This window comes from Bombyx mori, chromosome 11 (assembly GCF_030269925.1).
Source record: "Bombyx mori chromosome 11, ASM3026992v2".
NCBI classification, from domain to species: domain Eukaryota; kingdom Metazoa; phylum Arthropoda; class Insecta; order Lepidoptera; family Bombycidae; genus Bombyx; species Bombyx mori.
This window is the reverse complement of record NC_085117.1, coordinates 959,952-985,045: the sequence shown is the minus strand read 5'-3', so window position 1 is coordinate 985,045 and position 25,094 is coordinate 959,952. Positions and strand designations below refer to the sequence as shown.

Here is a 25,094-nt window from a genome sequence, read left to right as displayed (position 1 = left end):
AACAGCTGCCCCGCCCTTCAAACCGAAAAGCATGCTGCTTCACGGCAGAAATGGGCAGGGGATGTTACCTACTCGTGCGGGTTTACAAGAGGTCCTACCGCCAGTAATTACGCAAACTATAATTTTTGCGGGTTTCATTTTTATTACACGACGTTATTCCTTCACCGTGGAAGTCAATCGTGAACATTTGTTAAGTACATATTTCATTAAATTGGTACCCGCCTGCGGGATTCGAACATCGGTGCATCGCTACATACGAATGCACCGGACGTCTTATCCTATAGGCCACGACGACACAAAAGGATGGTTTGCACGATACGAATGTTGTTGGATAAGTTATGATTTTAGTAAAACCTATTTATTCGCCCTTCTTTCATTCGAGTTTTCATTGTTTGCGGATAAAGCAAAGTGTGACCCAGTTCTTATTTTCGCGGTTAAAGATTTCTTTATTCGCGAATATAATCGGTACAACGGTACATGCACATTGATAAAAAGGATTCTTTTAAGTATGTATCCAACCGAGTTTTGCGTCAGATCGTTTCTCTCCAATGCTTGTCAACTAAATTTAAATAGTTGTTAAGCTTAAGAGTTGGCGGGCAGTAACTGTAGAAAATAAATCTGACATTTTATTTTTAGAACCATTCAAACATTTATGTATCACATTTTATTATAAAATTCATGCAAATAGTTTTTTACTTTAGGCAGCGCAAAAAAAAATAAACAGAAAATCTCATTAAATTAAATTGATTTCAGGTCTTGAGGTGACTATGATTAAGGTGGAATCTATATATTAATACGTGAAGCAAACACTTTGTATCCCTTTTTACGAAAATTGCGTGGACGGAGGAGTATGAAATTTTCCACACTTATACAGAATATAGAGAAGGAGTGCACGATGATAATTTTTTTTTAAATAATGCATAAAAGATACATTAAATCAATAAAGAAAACATTACACACACTACATACCATGTATTTGACGCACACACGCATGCATACTATAATATAATGTCAAACTTTTGTTCTTGACGTCTGTGGTCAAATTGAGAATAGATTGAATATTGTTTGTCTTTATTAATATTTTTTTATAGTGTAGCCTTGGCGAAATTTGTGATAATAGAAGTATAAAATACAATCATAATAGTGTACAAACTTACAATTCCAATTAATTATAGTCGAATTTCGACTACTGCGGGGTCTCTAGTTTTGATTATTTAGCGTTAGGTACCTACCTTAGCGTGAATGTGAAAATGACATGATAGCTCGGTGACAGGTGTCAAACTAAGTGTAGTGTCATCGTCGCCATGTTGAAGCCGTTAATGCGCCATGTTTGCTTTCATTGTAATTAAATATCAGTATCGGAAGTTTTTGGATTAGGGCAGCTGTCAGGTGGTTTTAGAAATAACAGATGTTTTTTTTTACCATTTATTTCTGTGTCGCTTCCACTGATTACGGCTGGCGACTATTTTCGTTTAATAAAATTATTTATGTTTTATGTCATAACGCGTTACTTACTGTGTATCTATCTATATCGAGGACGCCTTGGCTCGTCGAGGCTTTGAGCTCTTATTTCTTTTCCTTGTATTATCTGAGTTAAAAAAAAACACTGAAGTAATGTCAAGTGCAAATCACATTTTGGACTTTTAGGGCGGAAAATCAGCAGGATTTATCACCCAAGATGGTGGCAGGTGGAGGTTAAATGCCGGTTTTTTTTAGAGGGCTTTTGTCAAGACGAACTCAGAGCACGTTGCGAGAATTGATGTGTGATTGAAAAACTATCCAAACCTATCTTCTCCTTCGTCGCTTTCTTCATTACTGAAGATCGTGTCCTTGAAACTTGACCGTGGCCTGCCTTATGAGCTGTTTCCACCTCGTCCAGTCCTTAGTTTCTCGTAGGGCGGTTGCGACCGACAACCCAGTTAGGGTTTTGGTCACACCAGCGGCTAGGTGATCGGCCGCGGGGTCTCGTTCCTTTCATCTTGCACGTCACAATCACTTTGTCTAAGTTATCCAGCTGTTGGCGGGCTGTGACCGAAGTAGCCAAGCCTATGCCTTATACCTATTTCTTACTATCAGGGAGGCGAATGCTTGCAGAGCAAAGGCAAGGCACTTCCTTTGAGCTTTAATATCACAAAAGCCTTCAAACAGAGTCTGGCATTTTTCTCGAAGTTGCTTATGGAATATCCAATGTATTGTTTGTTACTGATGCAAGTCGATCGCTAGTTTTTTGTATGATCAGAAGATCCTAGTCACCCTCTGAGCTACTCGCCGGATCTTCTCAGTGGGTCGCGATTACTATTCAGTAGTAGATTCAGGGAAGCGCTGCTCTTGTTAGGGATAGTGTTAGCAAACTCTCTCAGGTTGAGCCCGTGAGCTCATATACTGGTCTGCGCGATATTGAAATAGTTCTTTAAGTTACCAACGATTAACTCCGGTATCATGACCCATCAAGGCTGGCGTTCCACTAGGTTCGATGCTCTTCCCCACGGCTTTCATCCTGTATATCAGTTAAATTACAGATGGTATGCATTGCAATACAGATAACAGCATGAGGAGTGCGCGGTATATTATCTATATAGCCGTTTTTTTTATATTTATTGCTTAAATGGGTGGACGAGCTCACAGCCCACCTGGTGTTAAGTGGAGCCCATAGACATCTACAACGCAAATGCGTCACCCCTCCTCCTCCATATAAGTTTTAAGGTCTCAGTATAGTTACAACGGCTGCCACACCCTTCAAACCGAAACGCATTACTGCTTCACGGCAGAAATAGATAGGGTGGTGGTACCTACCCGTGCGGACTCACAAGAGGTCCTACCACCAGCAAAAGTGGTATGCATTGCAATACATGAGCATAACAGCATGAGGAATGCGCGGTATATTATCAATATAGACGATATTTTTAACTTCGCTTTTTTTTCCATTGCAATTCACAAATCACTGGAGCATTTATTAGTAGTTAATAGTGTTTGAGGCATTTTCGCTTGAAAATCACTCAACTGAATATTAAATAATAAAATGGATAATTAATCTTTTTTTTTTTATTGTTCATTTAATTTTACGACCGGAAATCAATTTATTCATCACTGAAAAACTTATTGAATACATATCAATATTATTAATTTGAATTAGTTTTAATGTTGTTAATTATGAAAACCTGTTATTAAATTTGAGTTTTTATCCAAATTTGTACATATTAAGCTCATGAATTGAGCTAAAAGCAGTTGGTCTTTTAAGCCGGTGTCCTAATTTAATTTCCTAACAAATGAAAAATAAGTATATCGATAATATGTCAAAGATCAAATCTGTGATCGTAATCACAATGTCGAAAACGAATCGGCTGAATTGTTTCGTTTAACTTCAAAATTTCAAATATTTTATACACAAAATGAAAGAATTTACTAGAGTGAGTTTTACCTACAAGAACTCTTTGATACAAAAAAAAACAAGCTACATTTGGCGCCAACACCGAAATTCCGAATTCAAATTAAACAGCAAAGGGCGGACACGCACACTGCAAGGACGTTCTAAGCTCAAAAGGTAACATGTACAAACTAAGTCATAGCTAAATCACCTTTAATTGCAAAGAGACAAAAGCGTTAGTTTTATGAAAGATGTCTATGAATGGTAAAACGTCACAACTTCATTTTATTTCAAGGAAGAACAGTTTTTATTACAAAGTAGTAGAGGATAGATTCCAGAGAAACAAGCTCTTCATGTATTTTTAAACAATAGAAGCGTGTTATGTCAAAGGTCGAACGACTAAGGCCTTTTAAACGCGCGATTTATTAAGAAATTGTGTTTTTCGTTTTTTTTTTCTTCTTTGTATTATAAAGATTACTGTTTAAATCGTTTTAACACGCCAAAATATGTTTCGTATTTTGAAGGGTAAAGAACTTATTTAAGTAAATGCGTGTGTGGGGTCATAGTATCATATCGGGCCAGTACTCACTAAACCCTTGCTTATTGAAATTTGAAATTAAAACTTATTTAGCATCGTTGTGATTTGAAAGTCGATGAAACGGAAAAAGCGAAGGTAAAAAGAGATAGACACACAAACACAAATTCCTAGTTTTTGAATTGTTAAAACTTTGTTCTTTTTTTCTATCATATTTGTACATAACGCGTTATATGGGGTCATACAAGCGCGTTATGCGAGAATACTTCTACAACGCGTTTCCTATAACGCGGAACCAATCTACCGTGTTATAGGCGGATTAATGTAATATTTTGTAATATGTTGTAATGCAGTAATTGTTGGGTGTGCACACTTACAAAACGCTATCAAAGTCAGTAAATAAAACTCACGAAAATCTTAGCATAAATACAATTTATTTAATTAATAATATCACATTTTGTTTGAGTACAGATAAAGGATCGCGGCGGCCATGATGAATAGGCTTCCCGCCATTTTTGACGCGGATGACGCTGAAAAATTTAATGTCAATTAATATTTTTTTTCTATTGATTTTACTCTCGGGTTATTCAGTGACAAGAGCCTATCTACTGTCTATTGACGAAACACTCTGCGATCCACCAATGACCTTTCTTGATATTTAATGAAACAGTGTAGTTCAGTATACAAATAAGTAGCATATTTTCTTTTATTAAAAAGATTAAAATAAACCTGAAATTATATAATAAAAGAGAACTATTGTGTAGAAGGATAAATAATGTGACGTAATGATTATTATGTAACAAATGATACAAGATGAAGATGATGCGTGCAGCAATTGGTAATTTTTTGTGTTGCCACGATCGACTAAACTAATAGCCACGATCGGCCGGTCGATTGCGATCTACCTACCTTTTTTTTCTTACCTAAGCTGAGAGCCCTGAGAGGCTATTTCAGCGCAACCTTAACTAGTAGGTGAGCTCACGGGGCTCAAACCTGACGACGTTGCTAACACGAACCCTAGCAAGAGCCGTGCTTCGCAGAATCTACCACCGGATCGGAAACGCGACCCACTGAGAAGATCCGGCGAGAAACTCAGTGGGCTGTGTCTGAGGGTTAATTTACTCGTCGAGCCCTTCGTCGTACGTAAGCGACGGATTCGACGAGAACGATGACCGGTGCTCGGGGTACCTAAAAGCACCATTATTGGATCGGAAGGATCCGAAATGACGTGTTAGAGACCGGTTAGCCACCCCTACTATAAACATTACAGTGTGTGTGTTCGAGGACTAGTGTTCAAAGGGAATCAGTGTGGAAACCTAACTTCAAAATGGCGCACGGTTTCTTTTCTTTTTTTTGAATTACGGCCATTGGTAATTCGATATTTTACCCTGTCTTAGTGTTTTTGGTTCGAAAGACAGTGCGAAAAGATTTTGTGACGAAAATGCGAGGATTGAAATTACATTTAAAAGTTTTTTTTATTGCTTATTTAGGCAGACGAATATACGTCCGAACGTGATGGTGAGTGGTTACCGTCACCCGTGGACTTCAGCAGAGCCAAGCCGCTACCGTAAAATTCACAGCCTCTTCCTTTAAGTTACCGCTCCTACGCCACAGTGTAGCCGATTCAGCCGTTTAGGTTAAGATGAATGTACTCACTGCAAGTGTGCAGTTCCTCAGAGTAAGGATAGCTAAAGTCGCATTGGCACAAGCTGTTCCTGCAGACCACCCTCTCGGTCAAATCGCCCAGGAAACACTGGCTGTCCCGATTGCAGACCTCAAATAATCCTGAAAATCAGACCTTTAGTTAATAAAACGAATCTATTTAGACTGTACGTTTGGTTACCTAGATGATGTTATAATAATCGCTGGTAAAGTAATTGGCTGAACACCACTAAGGATAGAAGGCAGTGGTTTACCTTAGAAGTTTTTACAAATAGGTATACTTATTAAATAATCCTACTATTATAATAATAAAAATGTGAAAGTTTGTAAGAATGTATGGATGTATGTGTGTTACTGTTTCACGCAAAAACTATTAGATAGATTTTTATGAAACTCTACAATTATATAGCACATATCTATTTGTTAAGTGTAAATTACAGTTCCCGAAGCGAACCGAGTCGGGTCGGATCGCTAGTTTTATAAATTTCATATCAGAAACTAATTTTAATCAATTAAGGAATGTTCAAATTATGCTTCTTTATTGCGTGTTAAATTCTAATGAAGCTATCAATTATTAAATATTTTTGGAACGAAGTTCCTTATGGGACGATGTGGAGGGGTACCCTAACCGGGAAAAAACGTTCGTAACGTAAGATTTTTATTAGTAACTTTGTGATAACGTACAAAAAATAACTTTTTTTATCAATAAAAAAATCATAATAAAAAATGTATACCCGAATAATTATTTTCTTTATACCTCGAACAGAACTTAAAATTAATATTTTTATAATAAGGAACTTCGTTCCTATCCGGTGTCCCACGACACCACACGTTTTTAATTTATTTGTATAGGAAAATATATAATAGTATGTAATTAATTATTATTATCGTAAAAAAAGAAATATTTATTTTAAAAAAATATTGAAATGATTACTGTATGTTTACGGATTCATTTGCCGTATTGAAAACAGATTGCGGTACTGGTGATGATTCTGAATTAAAACTACAGTTTATCTGTCTCAAGTTGAAAGGCGGCACGTGTGTTGTAGATGTCTACGGGCTCCGGTAGCCGCTTAACACCAGGTGGTCTGTGAGCTCGTCCACGCATCTAACCACTAAAAGAACATACAAAGGTTTGACAAAAAAATCTAACTTTGACAAAACTGAAGTATGAGTACATCATCGAGGTAGTCCGAGTCAACTAAGCACACTTTGAGAGCTGTCTTTTTTAAAGTCGGCCAACAATATCAGTCCATTGAATCTCATCACGTGAGAGCCAAATACAGTTGTTGATTACCACTGGGCTTAGGTAAACTCGATCATCCGGAGAATAAACAGCGCGCAATGAAAATGAAACTGAGCGAGACAGCCACAGCCCACTGAGTTTCTCGCCGGATCTTCTCAGTGGATCGCGTTTCCGATCGGGTGGTATATTCTGCGAAGCAGTGCTCTTTCTAGGGCCAGTGTTAGCACCACTCCGGTTTGAGGCCCATGAGCTCCCTTACACGTTAGGGTGAAGCTGAAATAGTCTCTCAAAGCTAGCAGCATAGGTAGGAAAAAAAAGGAAAAAAAAGAGGCCATTCGTTGATCCCGTCAGTTGAGATTCGTAAATAAATCTACAACTCACCCGTGATCGGCCAGCATCTGCCGCCCCTGTGGTGGAAGCCCTCCACGCATGCGCAGGCTCCGTCGAGACACACACCCTCGTTCCCTAAAGCTTGAGTACATTGCGCGGTCACGTTACAAGCCGACTGGAAACCGTCCACATCTAAAATAAAAACAATTCGTTGTCTGTAAGGTTGGCCACGTAGCACGATTCTGGGATGGGAGATGGACATCTAAAGTAACTGCATGGGACGCGGGGTCCACAGGGAAAGCGGTAGACGCGTTGGGAGGACGACATTAGAAAAGTTGCTGGACCAAACTGGATTTATGTCGCCAGAGACAAAACAAAATGGAAATCTTTGGCGGAGGCCTTCACCTGAGATGGGTCCATGCGTATAATAAAAAATATACTAATGTAATTGCATGGAATAAAGGGCTTTTTTATTTTTTTATTTTATTTATAAAGTCGGTTTACGCACGATAGTCTTACGTGATGACGTCAGTAGTAGAACTATTCGAACTGCCAGCTCTGACGTCACGCGAGAAGAGATATCTTTTTTTTTGCTTGCATAGGTGTACGATCTCACAGCTCACCAGGTTTTAAGTGGTTACTGGAGCCGATAGACATCTACAACGTAAATGCACCACCCACCTTTAGATATCAGTTCTAAAGTCTCAGTATAGTTACAACGGCTGCCCCACCCTTCAAACCGAAACGCATTACTGCTTCACGGCAAAAACAGGTAGGGGGTGGTACCTACCCGCGCGGACTCACAAGTCCTGCCATCAGTAAAAAGTCCTGAATAACTCACTAGGCCAGCATTCGTCGTCGTACGCCACGAAACGCTCCTTGCATTGACATGTCATTGAGTTGTCAATCTCGAAGCACGCCGTGTTCGGGATCACGCAGTCCGAATCCACAGAACAGGTTCCGCCAATAACTGAAAATATACATACAAAGATTATCGTATGGAGATCATCTCTTTTTTGCTTTCCTGTCGATACTGAACATGACATTAGAGCGATATTAAAGACCGTTTTTTTTATTGCTTAGGTGTGTGGACAAGCTCACAGCCCATGGCGTTAAGCGGTTACTGAAGCCCATAGACATCTACAACGTAAATGCGCCACCCACCTTGAGATGTAAGTTCTAAAGTCTCAGTATAATTACAACGGCTGCCCCGCCCTTCAAACCGAAACGTGGTGGTGGTGGTGGTACCTACCCGTGCGGACTCACAAGTCGTCCTACCACCAGTAAGATCCGGCTGTAGCTACTGTAATCAGCTTAATACTCACCGGGAGCGCAGAAGTCGTCGACCTGCTGGTAGCCGGTGTTGCAGGAGCACACGCCATCCGTGCAGACAGCGTTCTCCGTACCGGAACACTCCAGGCTAACTTGACAAGCCTCGCCAAGAACTGTGAAAGAATCCGGAGAACGAAAGTTAGAGTACCTATCTTTTTTTGAAATAATAACTCCTTATGTGGGCGGGTAAGCCGCTGCGTTACGTAACGCGTTACGGCGCCATTGTGTTTGGCGTCCCTTTCTCTCACGCACGCGGTAGCGATACTGAGAAAATATGTGCACATAACTATTCTCTTATAACACATATGTCTTTTTCAATTTATATTACAATTTTATTATTATTTTAGCATACATAACATGTAATAAACTAAGCTTTGTCTTGGGTTAAACATTTTCAATATTAAACAGTTCAACTTAGATTCTCACTTCTTTTTTTTCTCCACCTTATCCCACTCGGTGGGGTCGGCACAGCTAATTTTTCTCTTCCATTCTCTTCTATCAGCCGTCATCTCAACACTCACTCGTCTCTCTCTCATATCGTCATTCACACACTCCATCCATGTCTTCTTCGGTCGACCTCTTTCCCCTCTACCTTGCACTACCATTTCCATACATCTCCTAGTTACATGCATTATCACTTCTGTCGGGCGAAATTTCAAACTTTAAATGGCTCGTCTATGAAGTTGCCAAAATGTCGCTTAAGCTGCATACCTTTTCACCCCTCGTTATGCAGGAGAATGGCGTCTGACTTCGCTTCGAACAAAGTACATTGAACCCGACTTTTGGTCGCGGATACCTACTTCGAACACAATGTAAGCTTATCACGAGACATTCCAATCGCTGGAACATTCTTATCAGAGACTTAAGGACGAAACGTTTCATATTAAAATTTCGAAATTATCAATCGATCGATAATGTCTTAATGTCGTTGGTAATAATTATCGCTTGTCTGGTTTTTAATCCGGCGAGGTTCCGCTATAACTGGTCGGATTTTTTTAATAGACTTCAAAAATTAAGAGGTTTCAAAATGAGATAATTTTTGACGTGAATCGATTTTGATCGATTGCTTGAAAATTGATTCTTCTTGTAGCCTCAAGGGCTATTCCAGCTACGCCCGGACGAGTAGGTGAGCTCACGGGCTCAGCCTGAGAGAATTTACTAACACTGGCCCTAGCAAGAGCAGTACTTCGCAGAATCTACCACCGGGTCGGAAACGCGACCCACTGAGAAGATCCAGCGAGAAACGCAGTGGGCTGTGTCTATGGGTTAGTTCACTCGTCGAGCCCTTCGCAAGCGACGGATTCGGCGAGGACGGTGACCGGTGCTTGAGGTACCTAAAAGCATCGTTAATGGATCGGGAGGATCCGTAATGACGTGTTTAGGGTGCCGCCGACTGTTTATCATTCGATCCGCAGGATCGGGAATTGTGTCGCAAAAAAAGGGTTGCGGTAGTGGTATTGCGAAAACGAACCTAATCCGCTAGTGACACAGAGTCCATCCACGGCGATCAGATCCTCGGGACAGGTGCAGTAACCCTGGCCGGCTTCGTCCTTGACGCACTGGATCTCCAGCTCACCGGCCAGACAGTCGCTATCCACTTCGCAGGTCTCACCGATACCTGGGGGTGTAGATAAGATTAGGAAGATCCTTGCACTGGTGGTAGGGAGTCTTGCGAACCAGCACGAGTAGATACCACTGCTTATTTCTGCCGTGAAGCAGTAGTACTTTTGAATTGCGGGGCAGCCGTTGTAATGGAACTTAGAACTCGTGTGTCAAGGTGACGGAATTTACGTTGCTGATGCCCATGGGCTCCGGTAATGGCTTAACGCCAAATGGTGGTTGTAGAACGTCTTGTGAGTCCGCATGGCGCCTATTTTTACCGTGAAGCAGAAATGCGTTTCGGTTTGAAGGGTGGGGTGGTACTATTGTACTGTAAAAACTGAGATCTTAGAACTTATATCTCAAAGAGGGTGGCGGCATTTATGTTGTAGATGTCTATGGGCTCCGGTGACCACTTAACATCAAGTAGGCCGGGAGCTCGTCCACCCACCTAAGCATTTTAAAAACATCAGCGACTTTTACTTCAAGGAGTATTTCATAGGTCATTATTCTTCGGACTCAGGGTTTTTAAACCTTACATTAATCTATATTAACTTGAAATTCAATTTTATAAATTTCAATTTTTTTCATTTAAAATAAAGGTTAGAATATATTTTTTATATTGTTCTTTCAAAATTAACAAAAATACAAAAGAAAACGCAAAGAATACATATCAATTAGATGTCTTCAAGTTATTAATAAAATTGAATTTGAAGTTAAAAACTTAAATAGGTACATAATAGGTACATAATAGGTTATTTATTTAAAATTATAAATTATTTATTTAAATACTAACATAGTTCGTAAGTTCTTTGTAATACTAACACAATATGAGACTGATGTCTTGAAATAAAAGGTTTTTATTATTATTTATAATACATCAAGCCAAAATGAGTCTACAGCTTATAGGAATGTAGTTCACGTTAAAAATGCTAATAATAATAATAATCTAATTCCTAATTAGTAGTTTCATATGAAAATTAATTGTATATTAATAATTGACAGACCCGAATTTAGAAAACAAAAGCACCGTCAACTTTATTAACATTCAGTTCAATTTTTATACTATCACACGCTCAATTATAGAGACTAGAGGTCCCGCAGTAGTCGAAATTCGACTATAATTAATTGGAATTGTAAGTTTGTACACTATTACTTATGATTGTATTTTATACTTCTATAATCACAAATTTCGCCAAGACTACACTACAAAAAATAATAATATTAACAAAGAGAAACAATATTTATTCTATTCTCAATTTGACCACAGACGTCAAGAACAAAAGTTTGACAATAAATAGCATGCATGCGTGTGTGCGTCAAATACATGGTATGTAGTATGTGTAATGTTATCTTTATTGATTTAATGTATCTTTTATGCATTATTTAAAAAAAATATTTGCATCGTGCACTTCTTCTCTATATTCTCTATAAGTGTGGAAAATTTCATACTCTTCCGTCCGCGCAATTTTCGTAGAAAGGGATACAAAGTTTTTGCTTCACGTATTAATATTTAGATTCCTAATTAGTAGTTTCATACAAAAATTAATCAATTTATTAATAATTGACGGTCCTGAATTTAGAAAAAATAAGCATCGTCAACTTTATTAACATTCAGTTCAATTTTTATACTATCACACGCTCAATTATAGAGATACTTTTTGTACGATTTGCGCGTTCTTTTTAAGCTATTGCGTAGCTTTTGTCGCGGGTTTTGAGCGCGGCGACCGAATCAAGAAATTCCGTAACGAAAATAAATGCTTAGGGCGAGTTTTTAACGTTCTCGATAGCGTAAAAGTTAACTCGAAATTGTATGGAGTTGTACGCTATCGAGAAGGTTAAATAACTAACAGTAAACACACAGAAATTTAATAGTTTATCGAAATTTAATTTCATTTATTTATTATTATTAACATAGAAGTTTATTGTTAAAATGCGACCGGGCACATGTAGCTGTCAAGTTGCTTACCAGCGAAGAATCTGCAAATGTTCCTGTCGGCGTCCCACACCGCCAGCTCGGGGATGCACTCGCAGCTCCTCAGCTGCCAGGGCTGCTGCGGCGGACCGCATCTCGCCGCAGAGCCGAACGTGAAGCAGTTCATGTCGGACACGCACGAATCCGTGATCCTTCTCGTCACTGCAACGATCAAATCAAATCAAATCAAAAAAATTGTTCAACATAAATGAAAGTACACACTTGTTGAACGTCAAAAGAACTACCGCCAATTCACAAGAACTAGCCTCCGTCCTGAGAAGAATGGGCAAGAAATTCAGCGGGCATGTCTTTTTTTTTTAAATACATATTAGTTTTTTTTTTAATATTAGATTTTTTTTAAATATTCATTTTTACAATGAGTATTATAACGTATATACGATATTATGAATGCGACGTTAGCCCGCCGAGTTTCTCGCCGGATCATCTCAGCGGGTCGCGTTTCCGATCCGCTGGTAGATTCAGCGAAGCACGGCTCTTGCTAGGGTTAGTGTTAGCAACACTCCGGTTTGAGCCCCGTGAGCTCACCTATATGTTAGGGTGAAGCTGAAATAGCCTCTCGAGGCTATCAGCGTAGGTAAAAAAAAAATATGAACGTGATCAAGCAGTGCCAGACTTAGATCAGGCTGGGGCTTGGAATCGCTGCTCACTGAAGTACAAATTAAAACTCTATTAAACACTTAGAATGCTTTACAATTCGCAATTCACTTCTTCCGCTTCGCTTCAGGCGATCCGTTCGCGGTTTCGCTTCGAGTAGTTCCGATTACTAACTGTCTTCATGTCATTTCTACAACGCTTTCATAGTCGACACGACAACTCTACAATTATCGAGAACATTCTCGATAAGTCGAGTCGTTTCGATATGTGTTTCCGCTATTTGATAATAGATGACGTTACAATTCTCGAGAGTTTTCGACATTACTAGTTCTTTATATATCAGTTTCTGCTATTCGACGATAGATGGCATCACTCTTACCAACGTAACAATATCTATATGTCGGAAACGGTCATTAGTTTGGTAGCTAAACGAAACGCAGCACGTTTCCCGAGAGATGGCAGCACGATTGCGGTATCGTCGGAACTCGGCTAACTTCGTGCTACGACAGAGCCTAGCCGATGGAGGCGCGTAGACGACATCACACTTACCAACCAGCCTTCTTGAGGAGCGGTGTCTCCGTCCTAAGAACCGTCATCCGTTTTCGTTTGCTAACGTTATGAGAAGATTTCTAAATTGTTCTAACAGAACAAACGTGATTGGTGTACTAAATATTTCTCTTAACTCGATCACCCTATTCGCCCCTACGATGTCTGACGATGGTGTTAATAATTGTAGCTTCTCCGACATACATTTCCCTCACGGTCTCCGTTTAATTAGCTTCATTCGCTGGCAGCATTAAGGAAATAACAAACGCGCTAATGAACCATTAATTAATTGTGCTCACAGCGCGCGAAAATCGATAATAGCCCTAAACTGCAACTCACCTTTAACGCAATCCCTCATGTTCTCATCGAAGAAGAAGTTGGCGGGGCAGGTGCAAACGCCGTCTCTTACTTCGGCGAGCAGTCCCACACACTGCTCTGACGTAGACGGCGAACCAAGTTCTGGTGGAATAGTTAAGATCTAGTGAATTAGGCCAGTGGCTCTCAACCGCCGAGTCGCAGGTGCCCCCAGCCAGATTTACCTGTCTTATGTACCAAAACCTAGGTGTGGCATAATACTAGGATAACAATCTAGCTCAATAAGGCTAAGAAGTAATTTTAATGTAACATTTCAGCCGTGAAGCAATAATGCGTTTCGGTTTGAAGAGTGAGCCAGCCGTTGTGCTGAAAAAACTGAGACCTTAAACCTATTATCTCAAGGCAGGTGGTGACATTTACGTTGTAGATGTCTATGGGCTCCGGTAACCACTTAACACCAGGTGGGCTGTAAACTCGTTCACTCATCTATACAATAAATAAATAATAAACTACTATTTTAACTGTCTCTAAGAATAAAGATCTTACTCAGTGTCTATTAAGGTTAAACACTTTCTTCATGTGTTCTTTAGTTATGTCACAATAATTATAACTTCTCTTCTCCATCATTCCCACACTGCTGAGGGTTGCGACCACATGTTACTTTCCTCCACAGTGTTCGATCATGGATGGTATCGACCGCATGGTGTATACCACCAACCGCTCCCTTACTTAACCAGATCTGACCATCCAGCTGGTGTTCAGCCCACGGCGCCCTTGCTTTGCGGCCCATCTCTAATTCACGTCTGGGTGACCGCATGATGTAACCAATTAAGCTGATAGTTCTTGGTAGATGGCAAAGAGCTTTTTTGGATGCATATCTCAATTAAAAATGACTAAAATGCTATTTCGATTCTGAAAAAACACTGTTAGATGGTCTATAAGAAATTTCTTAGTGTCGGTTCCGTGTATTCCAACATTGGGTATGTTATAAGGTACGACCACCTATGAGTACCTTCTTCTTTGAATGTTGAGGCACCCGTTGCATTATAGATCACAGATTCAGAAGGGTGGTGGTGGAAATTTGTGACCGAAAACCGTATTCTCATAAAGGGGGAGTAGAAAGAAAATCTCACCAGCTAAGCACAATGTACCAGCTTCATTCCCGTAATAACCGACGGGACAAACGCAGGAGCTAAATTTGGAGCACTGGTAAGGACTAGGGCAGGGATTGTTAAGGTCACAGAATTGTCCTTCGACGACTATTATTTCGGGTTCCTCGGTGGTGGGCCGGTCGCCCGGCTCTGCAGTTGTTGGCTCTGTGATGGGCTCAGTGACCGGGGGCGCTGGCGGAGGCTCCGTAGGTGCTGGGATATCAAAACGATTTTCGTTACGTTTGAAATAAGTCATCGTGGCCTAAAGGATAAGACGTCCGGTGCATTCGTATTGAACGATGCACCGGTGTTCGAATCCCGCAGGCGGCTACCAATTTTTCTAATGAAATACGTACTCAACAAATGCTCACGATTGACTTCCACGGTGAAGGAATAACATCGATGTGATAAAAATCAAACCCGCAAAATAATAATTTGCGTAAACGCTGGTGCGACGTCTTGTGAGTCCGCACGAGTAGGCACCCACCACCCTGCCTATTTCTGCCGTGAAGCAGTAACGCGTTTCGGTTTGAAGGGTGGGGCAGCCGTTATAACTATACTGAGATTGAAGGTGAATGATTACTGGTGGCCCGGAGGCCTTTCCAGTTTCACCAGAACAGGTGGGGCGAGCAAAGGCTCACCCAGGAGGGGTGGGATTTTTTAACAGCTGCCCGAGACCTAACAACTTCGGAGCAACTGCTTCGCGAATGAATTTACTATCGGATCGGAATCGCGACCCGCTGAGAAGATCCGGTGCGAAATTCAGCGGGCTGATAATTCTAAACGTGCGAATTGTAGATGAATTGTGTGTTAAAATCGTAAAACATGATCAGAGATACTCACGAGCGTTCACGTCGTAGCATCTGAACGTGTTAACGTTGCAAGCTCCGCCCGGGAACTGACAGTCTTCGTCCAGGACGCATCCTTCACCCACAGCTACAAAAAAAATTATGTGACAACTTGCGAAATCCACTACGGTTTTTGAAGTGATGACTTTTTATGAGAGGGTAAGTCGTTTCGTTACGTAACGCGTTACGGCGCCAGTCTGTCTGGCGTCCCTTTCTCTCATTTATCCCTACCTAAGCTGGTGGTAGCCTTTAGATGCTATGCCAGCTTAGCCGAGCGTGAGATCACAGGGCTCTGACGTTGCTAACACTAGTCTTACCAACAGTCGTGCTTCGCAGAATCTACCGCCCGATCGGAAACGCGACCCTCTGAGAAGATCCGGCGAGAAACTCAGTGGGCTGTGTCTGTGGGTTAATTTACTCGCCGAACCCTTCGTCGGGCGAAGCGACGGGCTCGACGAGAACGATGACTGGTGCTTGAGGTGCGCTACATTAAGTTGAAGTAACATCCTAAGCCCTGGAGGATTTTTGAACTGTTGTGAGTGCTGAAAGTGGGACACTTTTTCAAGCTTCTCCCATATGAGACTGCTCTCCATACCTATACCCTCCATAGGATATATTTAAAGGATTCTAGGGATAGGTTCAATTATTATTTTTGCAAACCTAAATTTGTAAGCGAACGGAGCAGTAGAATGTGTGACAGATCGAACTTATATAACCGTCTTAAGAATGCGATTGAAACTCCCCCCCTCCTTTACCCGCTGCTATCTTTCTGCACTCCCCCCTCTGCCTGCTGTAATATCCTGTAGCACAGACGCAGGTGCCGTCACATCGAAGACTAAACGGATCCCGCATCACGCTTAAGCACTCCTCGTGGCGCGTACAAGTCGCTCCGTACTCGGCTATTGGCCAGCAACGACCGCGGAAGTAGTGGTGGTCTTCTTGACAAAAACATTTGCCGTCTGCGGAGGAAAAAAAAAAAACAACTGTCAAATCAATGTCATTAGTTGCGTGCGTTGCACTGAAGTAGGAAACCTATGGAAATGAAACTTCAACAAAAAATTCGTGCCACTGTGACGTCATCTGGCCACAAAACATGGCGGTTTTAGTGCTGCCCAGAAGATTTTAATGTTAGTAGGTTTTATCGATAAACGTTCTTGGCTCATTTTATTTTAAATATTGTTGAGTGAAGTATTTGTAGAATTTATACTTTAATAGGAAGTAAGTATATTGTTATGTGCAAAGATGATGTGATTTAGATATGTGAAATCTAAGACGAGTTCGTGCTTCAAATTTGCCAAGTAAACGATATGACGATTTTTAAAATTTGCTACACTGATTTTACAAGGTTGTCGTTTGCCGCAAAACATAAAGATATGGCGTAGTACAGTGCCATCTGCCCATTTATAGCATGCTGAATGTTATCGTATTTTGAGTACGTGTTTTTCTTAGACTATTACAATCTATTTTAATTGTTTTGCTGACCTAAAGTCCGTAACACACTACCGCAGCGCACCTCAAGGAAGGTACGCCGCACCATTTGAATCACTCTCACTTGAGAGTGATTCAAATTTTAAATTTATCAAGGGACCGCCTGATAAAAAAAAACATCTACAGAACATTTATTCGTTAATAAAATTACAAACGTCATTCCTTGTGACTTCCTCTCTAAAATCACTTAATTGTTAAATATTTAACGAGTTGACAATAGTGTTTTACTCACTGCGGAATAAAACTATTTTATTTAAATAGTTCCGAAGAGATTTTGTCGGTAGCCTTTTTCCTGAAATATCTAAACAGAATGTCTAAATATGTTTTGATGACATATTTTAAAGAGGTATTTATGATTCCGACCGAAAACGGTCGGAATCTATTGATCATGACACTAAAATAAAAATCGGACACCATTTTTATGGTGTCCGATTTTTCGGATGAGGGCTCCATAATGAATTTAAATATATAGATAATAGTTTTGGGGCATCGACTTTCTTGAGATCCTATAAAATATGTTTTAATTATTATTTTTGTATGTTTTAAGCATGATAAAATAAGAAATTTTATATAAGCAATCATATTAAATCGATATCAAAGTCAATAATTAATGTACAACCCAAAACAGACGGCCGAACTGACGTGACAATGACATTTGGCGCGCTAAACATGGCGTATTTTCGGCCTCATTAGACGGAGACAGAGACATTTACGTATATTCATGTTTCATTTTATGTACGCACTGAAATACTGTTATATTGTTTTCCTGCGAGTTAAAGTGCTGAGTAAGAACGAGATAGATATATGTTTATGTATGTGCCTTCAAAATGGGTGCTATTTATATAAGCAATTGTACGTATAGAACAATATGTCGTGTCCCTACTATATAGGTCTATGGTGCGTTGGCGATGGTTTATTAACTGTTTAAAATCTGTGAAAGTGCACGAATGTGGGGAAATAAAACAAAGCTGCCGGACGTAGCTTCTCGGGAACTTCTAAAAAGTCCACTGAATAAGTTTCAGTAAATAACCACAATTTTACTGAGATTACATTATTTCATCCCATATCATCTATCTCGTTTCATTTGATTTCATGCCAATCAATTAGTGTTTCAAATTAATCAACTTCATTTTATTTCGGTACACATCATTTTTCATAAAAATAAAAAAAAAAATCACAAAAGATTAGGCTGAATGGAATGATACCTATGCCTTTCAAGATGGGAAAATAGAACTAGTACTGTCATTAGCTGCCGCTGTCAGATGTTCTGTGATTTTTTGGCGGGAACGCGAAGGACGAAGTTGCTTGAATCGTTTTGTTTTTTTAATTTCGTATTTCTTCAGGTTTAAATGTAAGGTGTATAAGTATGGGAAATCGAAACAGTCGCTGTCTCCTAAAAACTCCACTGCAGTCTTAGTAAATATAATATTACTGGTGGTAGGACCTCTTGTGAGTCCGCGCGTGTAGGTACTACCGCCCTGCCTATTTATGCCATGGAGCAGTAATGCGTTTCGGTTTGAAGGGTAGGGCAGCCGTTGTAACTATGCTGAGATCTTGGAACTTATATCTCAAGGTGGGGGCGCATTTGCGTTGTAAATGTCTATGGGCCCCAGTAACCACTTAACACCAGGTGGGCTGTGAGCTCGTCCAATTAACTAAGCATTCAAAAAAATAATATGGTTTCACTGTATTGCGTTTACTACGAAATAAATCTCACTTATACTTTAGCCTCAGCAACACGTGGTGATTGTGCCAATAACTTGTAGCTTATGTGAATCGTTGGTATTTTTAACACAGCGCCATCTATGAGATATTAATGTCAGACAGTATTACAATTGTCTGTAAAAACTGATTTAAAGCGCCATCTGTTTTAGACTTACGAAACTTATAATTAATAACAATAATCAACATAAGAAATCATTTTATTGTTAATTAATTAATTAATGTATTATTGTTAGCTGACCCGGCGAAAAAAACGCAGCGGGCTTTTATTTTGTTTTTTCTCAATTTTTTTTTATTTTAGTAAAAATATTTACAACAACGAAAAAACAAGTCAAAAAATACAATTTAAAAAAATAATTAAAAATGAAAAGGCCAGGAGCGAACGCCTCATCGAAATAAAAACCATCCTATGGCCTAGGTTGGAACAAAACACATATTTAAAATAATAAAAAGTTAACATCGGTTCAGTAGTTTAGGTGTCCATCGCGGACAAACAACGTGACACGTAATTTATATTTATTAAGAATTAATCTTTTTTTTTTTCTTTTTTTAACTGAATGCTCGCCCGCAATGTATAGAAACATAATTACCTCGTTCATTGCCGCTTCGTCTGCACTCAAATGACGTGAACAGTCTTGAGCACTGATGACTTTCTACGCAAGCTGAAGTATGATACGGAGCCACTGCGAACAAAATATTTTATTATTTTCCTACCTATGCTGATAGCCTTGAGAGGCTATTTCAGCTTCACCCTAACGTGTGTAGGTGGGCTCGCAGGGCTCAAACCGGGTGTGTTGCTAACACTGACCCTAGCAAGAGCAGTGCTTCGCAGAATCTACCACTGGATCGGAAACGCGACCCGAGAAGATCCGGCGAGAAACTCAGTGGGCTGTGTCTGTGGGTTAATTCGCTCGTCGAGCCCTTCGTCGCAAGCGACGGGTACGACGAGGACGGTGACAGGTAAAACAATAAGACATACCATAAACTATAAACTATATTTCTTTTTTAAAGGCACAAGTGTACGACGTTACAGCCTAACAGGTGTAAAATAGTTGCCAGCCCAAAAAAAATGTCTTTATAGGCAGACGAGCATATGGCCCACCTGATGGTAAGTGGTCACCGTCGCTCATGGACATCAGCAATGCCAGGGGCAGAGCCAAGCCGCTGTCTACCATTAAGTACCCTCCGCAAGCCTCGTTTGAATATATGAATATGGACGTTTCGCTAATTCGATATTTTATTCTCATATCATCGATTTGTCGATTTTATCGGAACCAAAACATCGATGTTTTCCAGCTAAATATCGAATATCGATCATCCCTAGATAGAACGCTCGGTGTGCTATCACTTAGCGATGCGTTAATAACATTGTCAGTTAATCTCACCGGTAGCGCACAAGCTTCCTCCCAATACGGATTGGTGTCCGTGCGGACAGGCGCAGCTTCCGCTCCTGCAGACACTTCCGGCGAGGCTCGAACAATCATCATCCTCGGAGCACGACCACAGAGCTAAAACCGCGCTCAACTGAAGCGAGCACGCTGAAGGGAAAATTATGCATTAATATTATTAAAAAATTGATGCACGTGTAAGTTGATTCACATGAAAGAAGTAAAACTTCTTTTGCTGTGTGCAGTATTGTGGTTTTCTTCATTTTTTCATAAAAAAAAATCCTACCTGTGTTGATAGCCTTGAGAGGCTATATTAGCGTTACCCTAGCGTCTAGGTGAGCTTACAGGGCTCAAATCGGAGTGTTGCTAACACTGACCCTAGCAAGAGTAGTGCTTCGCAGAATCCACAGGTATTACACATAAATTAGTTATACATAAGCAATTCAAGCACTCAACAAAAATGCTTACGGGCGTCGGCCACTAACATATTAATGATCCTACATTTTGTTTTTAATGAAGGATTTTGTAAATTTTCAGAAACCACTAATTGATAACATTTAATCAATTTGTCTATAACAATTAAAGACTTGTATGATTTTCTTTTCTGTGTTTAGTTATACAATAATGGAATGCCTTAACTTTAACAACATATAAGTTTGGGAGCAGCCGCTACAAAATGTCGCTAAGTAGATTCCTTATAAAATTTTTTTTGACTTAAGCTATCGAAGTTTCATGGCCCTGCCAGAATCTACTACCGGATCGGAAACGCGACCCACTGAGAAGATCTGGCGTGAAACTCAGTGGGCTGTGTCTGAGGGTTAATTTACTCGTCGAGCCCTTCGTCGCAAGCGACGGGTTCGACGAGAACGATGATCGGTGTTTGAGATACCTAAAAGCACCGTTAATGGTTAATTCTTAAATCTAATTTCTCTTGTAATAGGGAATGCTGTGTGTAAGAGAAACGACCTATCTCGCTTTCTCCCTCTCTCCACGGTCGATTGGTTCGCGAGACGCTTTGATGACAAAAATATTTGTTATCACTTTGACTGGCGTGTAGGTCACAAGTGCCCTACGCGGCGCATTGAGTCATAAAATTCAAATTCGCAAAATTATAATTGTGGTAGGACGTCTTGTGAGTCCGCACGGATAGGTACCACCACCTCGCCTGTTTCTGCCGTGAAGCAGTAACGCGTTTCGGTTTGAAAGGTTATGCAGCCGTTGTAACTATACTGAGACCTTAGAACTTGAGATATAACAAGGTGGGTGGCGCATTTACGTTGTAGATGTCTATGGACTCCCGTAACCACTTAAAACCAGGTGGGCTGTGAGCTCAACCATCAATCTAAGCAATATAAAATAAACAAAAAATAGCATGTGATTTTTCTATAAACAATTCGCTTCCGATGGTAGATTCTGCAAGGCACTGCTCTTGCTAGGGCTAGTGTTTGCAAATTCTCTCAGGATGAGCCCGTGCGCTCACCCACCCGTCCGGGCGTGACTGGAATAGCCTCTTAGACTATAAACAAAAAGGTAGGGATTTTTTTTGTAGCATATTCTCGAATTAAAACTTACCGAAAATGAAAAGGAAGTTGTTCGACCACATTTTGCTTTTTGGAGTTCCCTATTTAGAGCTATTTATTTACGGCTAATTAATTTTGAAATTACATTGAACGCGTCCAGTACAGTTAAGCTATGATTCGATACCGAATGATTATTTTTTTGATTCATTATCACGTAATCTAGAACTTAGCTAATGCGCTGTGATAACGCAGACCAACGAATCATTTAGACACGAATTTAAATAAAATACAATCGGTTTTTAATCACAATCGCAACTAGTAAGTAGTGACCGATGTTTTTTTTATCGCTTGGATGGGTGGACGAGCTCATAGCCCACCTGGTGTTAAGTGTTTACTGCAGCCCATAGACATCTACAACGTAAATGCGCCACTCACCTTGAGGCATAAGTTCTAAGGTCTCAGTATAGTTATGCCTTCACCGTGGAAGTCAATCGTGAACATTTGTTGAGTACGTATTTCATTAGAAAAATTGGTACCCGCCTAACGGGATTCGAATACCGGCGCATATACGAATGCATCGGACGTATTATTCTCTAGGCTACGACGACTACATTAGGCAGCTTATCATGGTGCACAGGAAATAGCATAAGTAGTACGACCTGTCGCCTTTTTTCCTTTCCTACTTAATCATAGCGTAAGGGGCTATTTCAGTCGCTAAAGCTATCCCCAGCAAGAGCATTGCTTCGCTTAATCTACCACCGGATCAGAATCGCTACCTTTTTATGTGATCTTTTTTTTTATTTTTTTTCTACCAATGCTATAAGCCTTGAGAGGCTATTTAAGCTTCACTCTAACGTGTAGGTGAGCTCACGGGGCTCAAACCGGAGTGGTGCTAACACTGGCCCTAGCAAGAGCAGTGCTTCACAGAATCTACCACCGGATCGGAAACACGGCCCACTGAGAAGATCCGGCCAGTAATTAGTGGGCATGATCCAAAAGGACTTTTCTTCTTATATATGTATCTGTAACCAGTTCTATGATTTGCATTTTATTATTACGAACATTTACACGAAAATTTTAGTTTGGCAAATACCAATATGGTTATATTACAACACTTCATTCGATTATCGTGTTAGTGTTAAATGCTTTTGACGCTTATATGTCTATTCATACGACATTTTTTTCTGATAGAAAGACCTATATACTTTTCTACGTCAGTTTGTGGTAAAAACATCAATGTCTTTTTTATTTTTATTTTATTGCTTATGTGTGTGGATGACCTCACAGCCTGTTGTTCAGTGGTTACTGGAGCCCATAGACATCTACAACGTAAATGCGCCACACACCTTGAGATATAAGTTCTAAGGTCTCAGTATAGTCACAACGGCTGCCCAACCCTTCAAACCGAAACGCATTTCTACTTCACGGCAGAAATAGGCGGGGCGGTGGTACCTACCCGTGCGGATTCACAAGAGGTCCTACCACCAGTAATTACGCAAATTATAATTTTTGCGGTTTTGATTTTTATTACACGATGTTATTCCTTTACCGTGGAAGTCAATCGTGAACATTTGTTAAGTACGTGTATTTCATTAGAAAAATTGGTAGCCGCCTGCGGGATTCGAACACCGGTGCATCGTTCAATACGAATGCACCGGACGTCTTATCCTTTAGGCCACGATGACTTCACGACGACTTTTATTTAGTTGTATCAGGGGTTCCCAAACTTACTTTGTCTACTGCCCAATTTGAGAATAAATTATTGTTTTAGCGTCCCATTTTTTCGCCTACTTAAAAACCACTAAAGCGAGAGCTCAGTCTGTGTCTAAGAGTTCTGATAGATGAAATTACAAATCGCCTCCCGAGCCTCTACACAACGCCCCCATTTGTTTTCTGGCTCTCTTATTGGCCCCTTTTAAGCCTGCACGTCCATAAGGGGACGTTATCGTCCACTTTGGGAAAGGCTGTTCTATATGTATTCTCAGGTTCTTCTAAGTCGTTTGCAATGTTGGCAGGGTGATTGTGGTCATCAGTTCTGGAAGTGGCGTGCTTCACAAGACGTCAACATTCCTCGCACACCGCGGCCCTTCTTGAGCGCTCGTTGACGGGACCTTTTAGGGCTGCCTTGATTATTTCGGTCCATAGTAACGGTTACTAGCCCACAGACACAGCCTACTGAGCTTCTCGCCGGATCTTCTCAGTGGGTCACGATCCGGTGGTAGATACAGTGAAGCAGTGCTCTTGCTAGGGCCAGTGTTCGTAGCGCCTCCTGGTTTGAGCCCCGAGAGCTCATCTAAATGCTAGGGTAACGCTGAAATATACCCTCTCAAGGCCAACAGCTTAGGTAGACAAAAAAAAATGTTGTACCCTCAATCATGCCCTGCACCACAAGGCACTCCACTGAATCATCGCCCTGTCGCGACACATGTCCGACATTGCCATACATTATCCTATATTGTAAGATGGAAAGAAACAGATGGTGGTGGTACAGCTTAATGCGTTGCTTCGAGCAAATTCGTACCACCCTTGATTCCACCAGTTACAATGCTCTTCAAGAGTACCACAGGTAGATACCACAGGTAGATACCACAGGTAGATACCACCACCCTGCCTATTTCTGCCGTGAAGCAGTAATGCGTTTCGAAGAGTGAGGTAGGCTTTGTACCTACTATTAAAAACCTTACAACTTATCTCGAAGATAGAGCGCGGCATTTGCGTATCGATGGACTCTGTCAACCACTTACTACCAGATGTGCCGTGTGCTCGTTCACCTGTATACACAATAAAAAAAACCTATAAAAAGCGTTCTATTTTCATTCAGCTATCACAGCTGGCAGGCGGCCGGTAGTGCCCCTGGCATTGCTGAAGTCCATGGGCGACGGTAACCACTCACCATCAGGTGGGCCGTATGCTCGTCTGCCTACAAGGGCAATAAAAAAAAACAACAGTTTGTCATATCTAGATATTATTAGGACAATTTTGAAAAATCTACTATAAAGCGTTCTATTTTCATTCAATTATCATAGCCCAATGTCATATCTGGACATTACTAGCTCTACGAGTTTTAACATTGAACGAGCTATCCTGCAGGTGTTCGGAATCATAAACTCGCAATCAGCGGCTTATCGAATGTTTTCGTGATAAATAATAATAATAATGTAGCTTCGATCGCAGCTGAGCGACATAGGCCGCCCTGTAGAATTAGAAGTAGATTACTATTATATTAGAATATACATTAGAATACGTCTCCACGAATACTGTAGGGTAACTTCTTATAAATCGATGAACGCCGGCTGTACGCACGAAAAAGTGTCACGTTCCGCTCAAGCCTAAGCGTGCGAGCGAGAGCGCGGAACGAGTGATAGAGAGGCACGATCGACCCAAGCATTGGCTTGTGACACATTGTGACACGTTTATCTATCTTCTCGGATGACGTCAGAGCTAGCTATTCGAATAGT

The 25,094-nt window shown here is 40.5% G+C and overlaps 2 protein-coding genes across 3 annotated transcripts in view; both read right to left on the bottom strand.

Annotated features, from left to right (window-relative positions):
- LOC134199623 (uncharacterized) overlaps positions 1–25,094 on the bottom strand; it is a 500,100-nt gene that overhangs the window by 164,150 nt on the left and 310,856 nt on the right. The window lies entirely within an intron of this gene.
- LOC101744881 (multiple epidermal growth factor-like domains protein 10) lies at positions 4,315–21,898 on the bottom strand. Its single transcript, XM_004922133.5, has 14 exons — positions 21,689–21,898; positions 20,114–20,266; positions 19,319–19,411; positions 16,274–16,477; positions 15,514–15,606; positions 14,653–14,883; positions 13,544–13,663; positions 12,038–12,205; positions 9,941–10,087; positions 8,463–8,582; positions 7,979–8,107; positions 7,189–7,329; positions 5,556–5,684; positions 4,315–4,429 (listed from the first exon to the last, which is right to left on the bottom strand). Exons 1-14 carry the CDS (start codon positions 21,717–21,719, stop codon positions 4,350–4,352), a joined length of 1,839 nt encoding a protein of 612 aa, XP_004922190.1. The 5' UTR covers positions 21,720–21,898; the 3' UTR covers positions 4,315–4,349.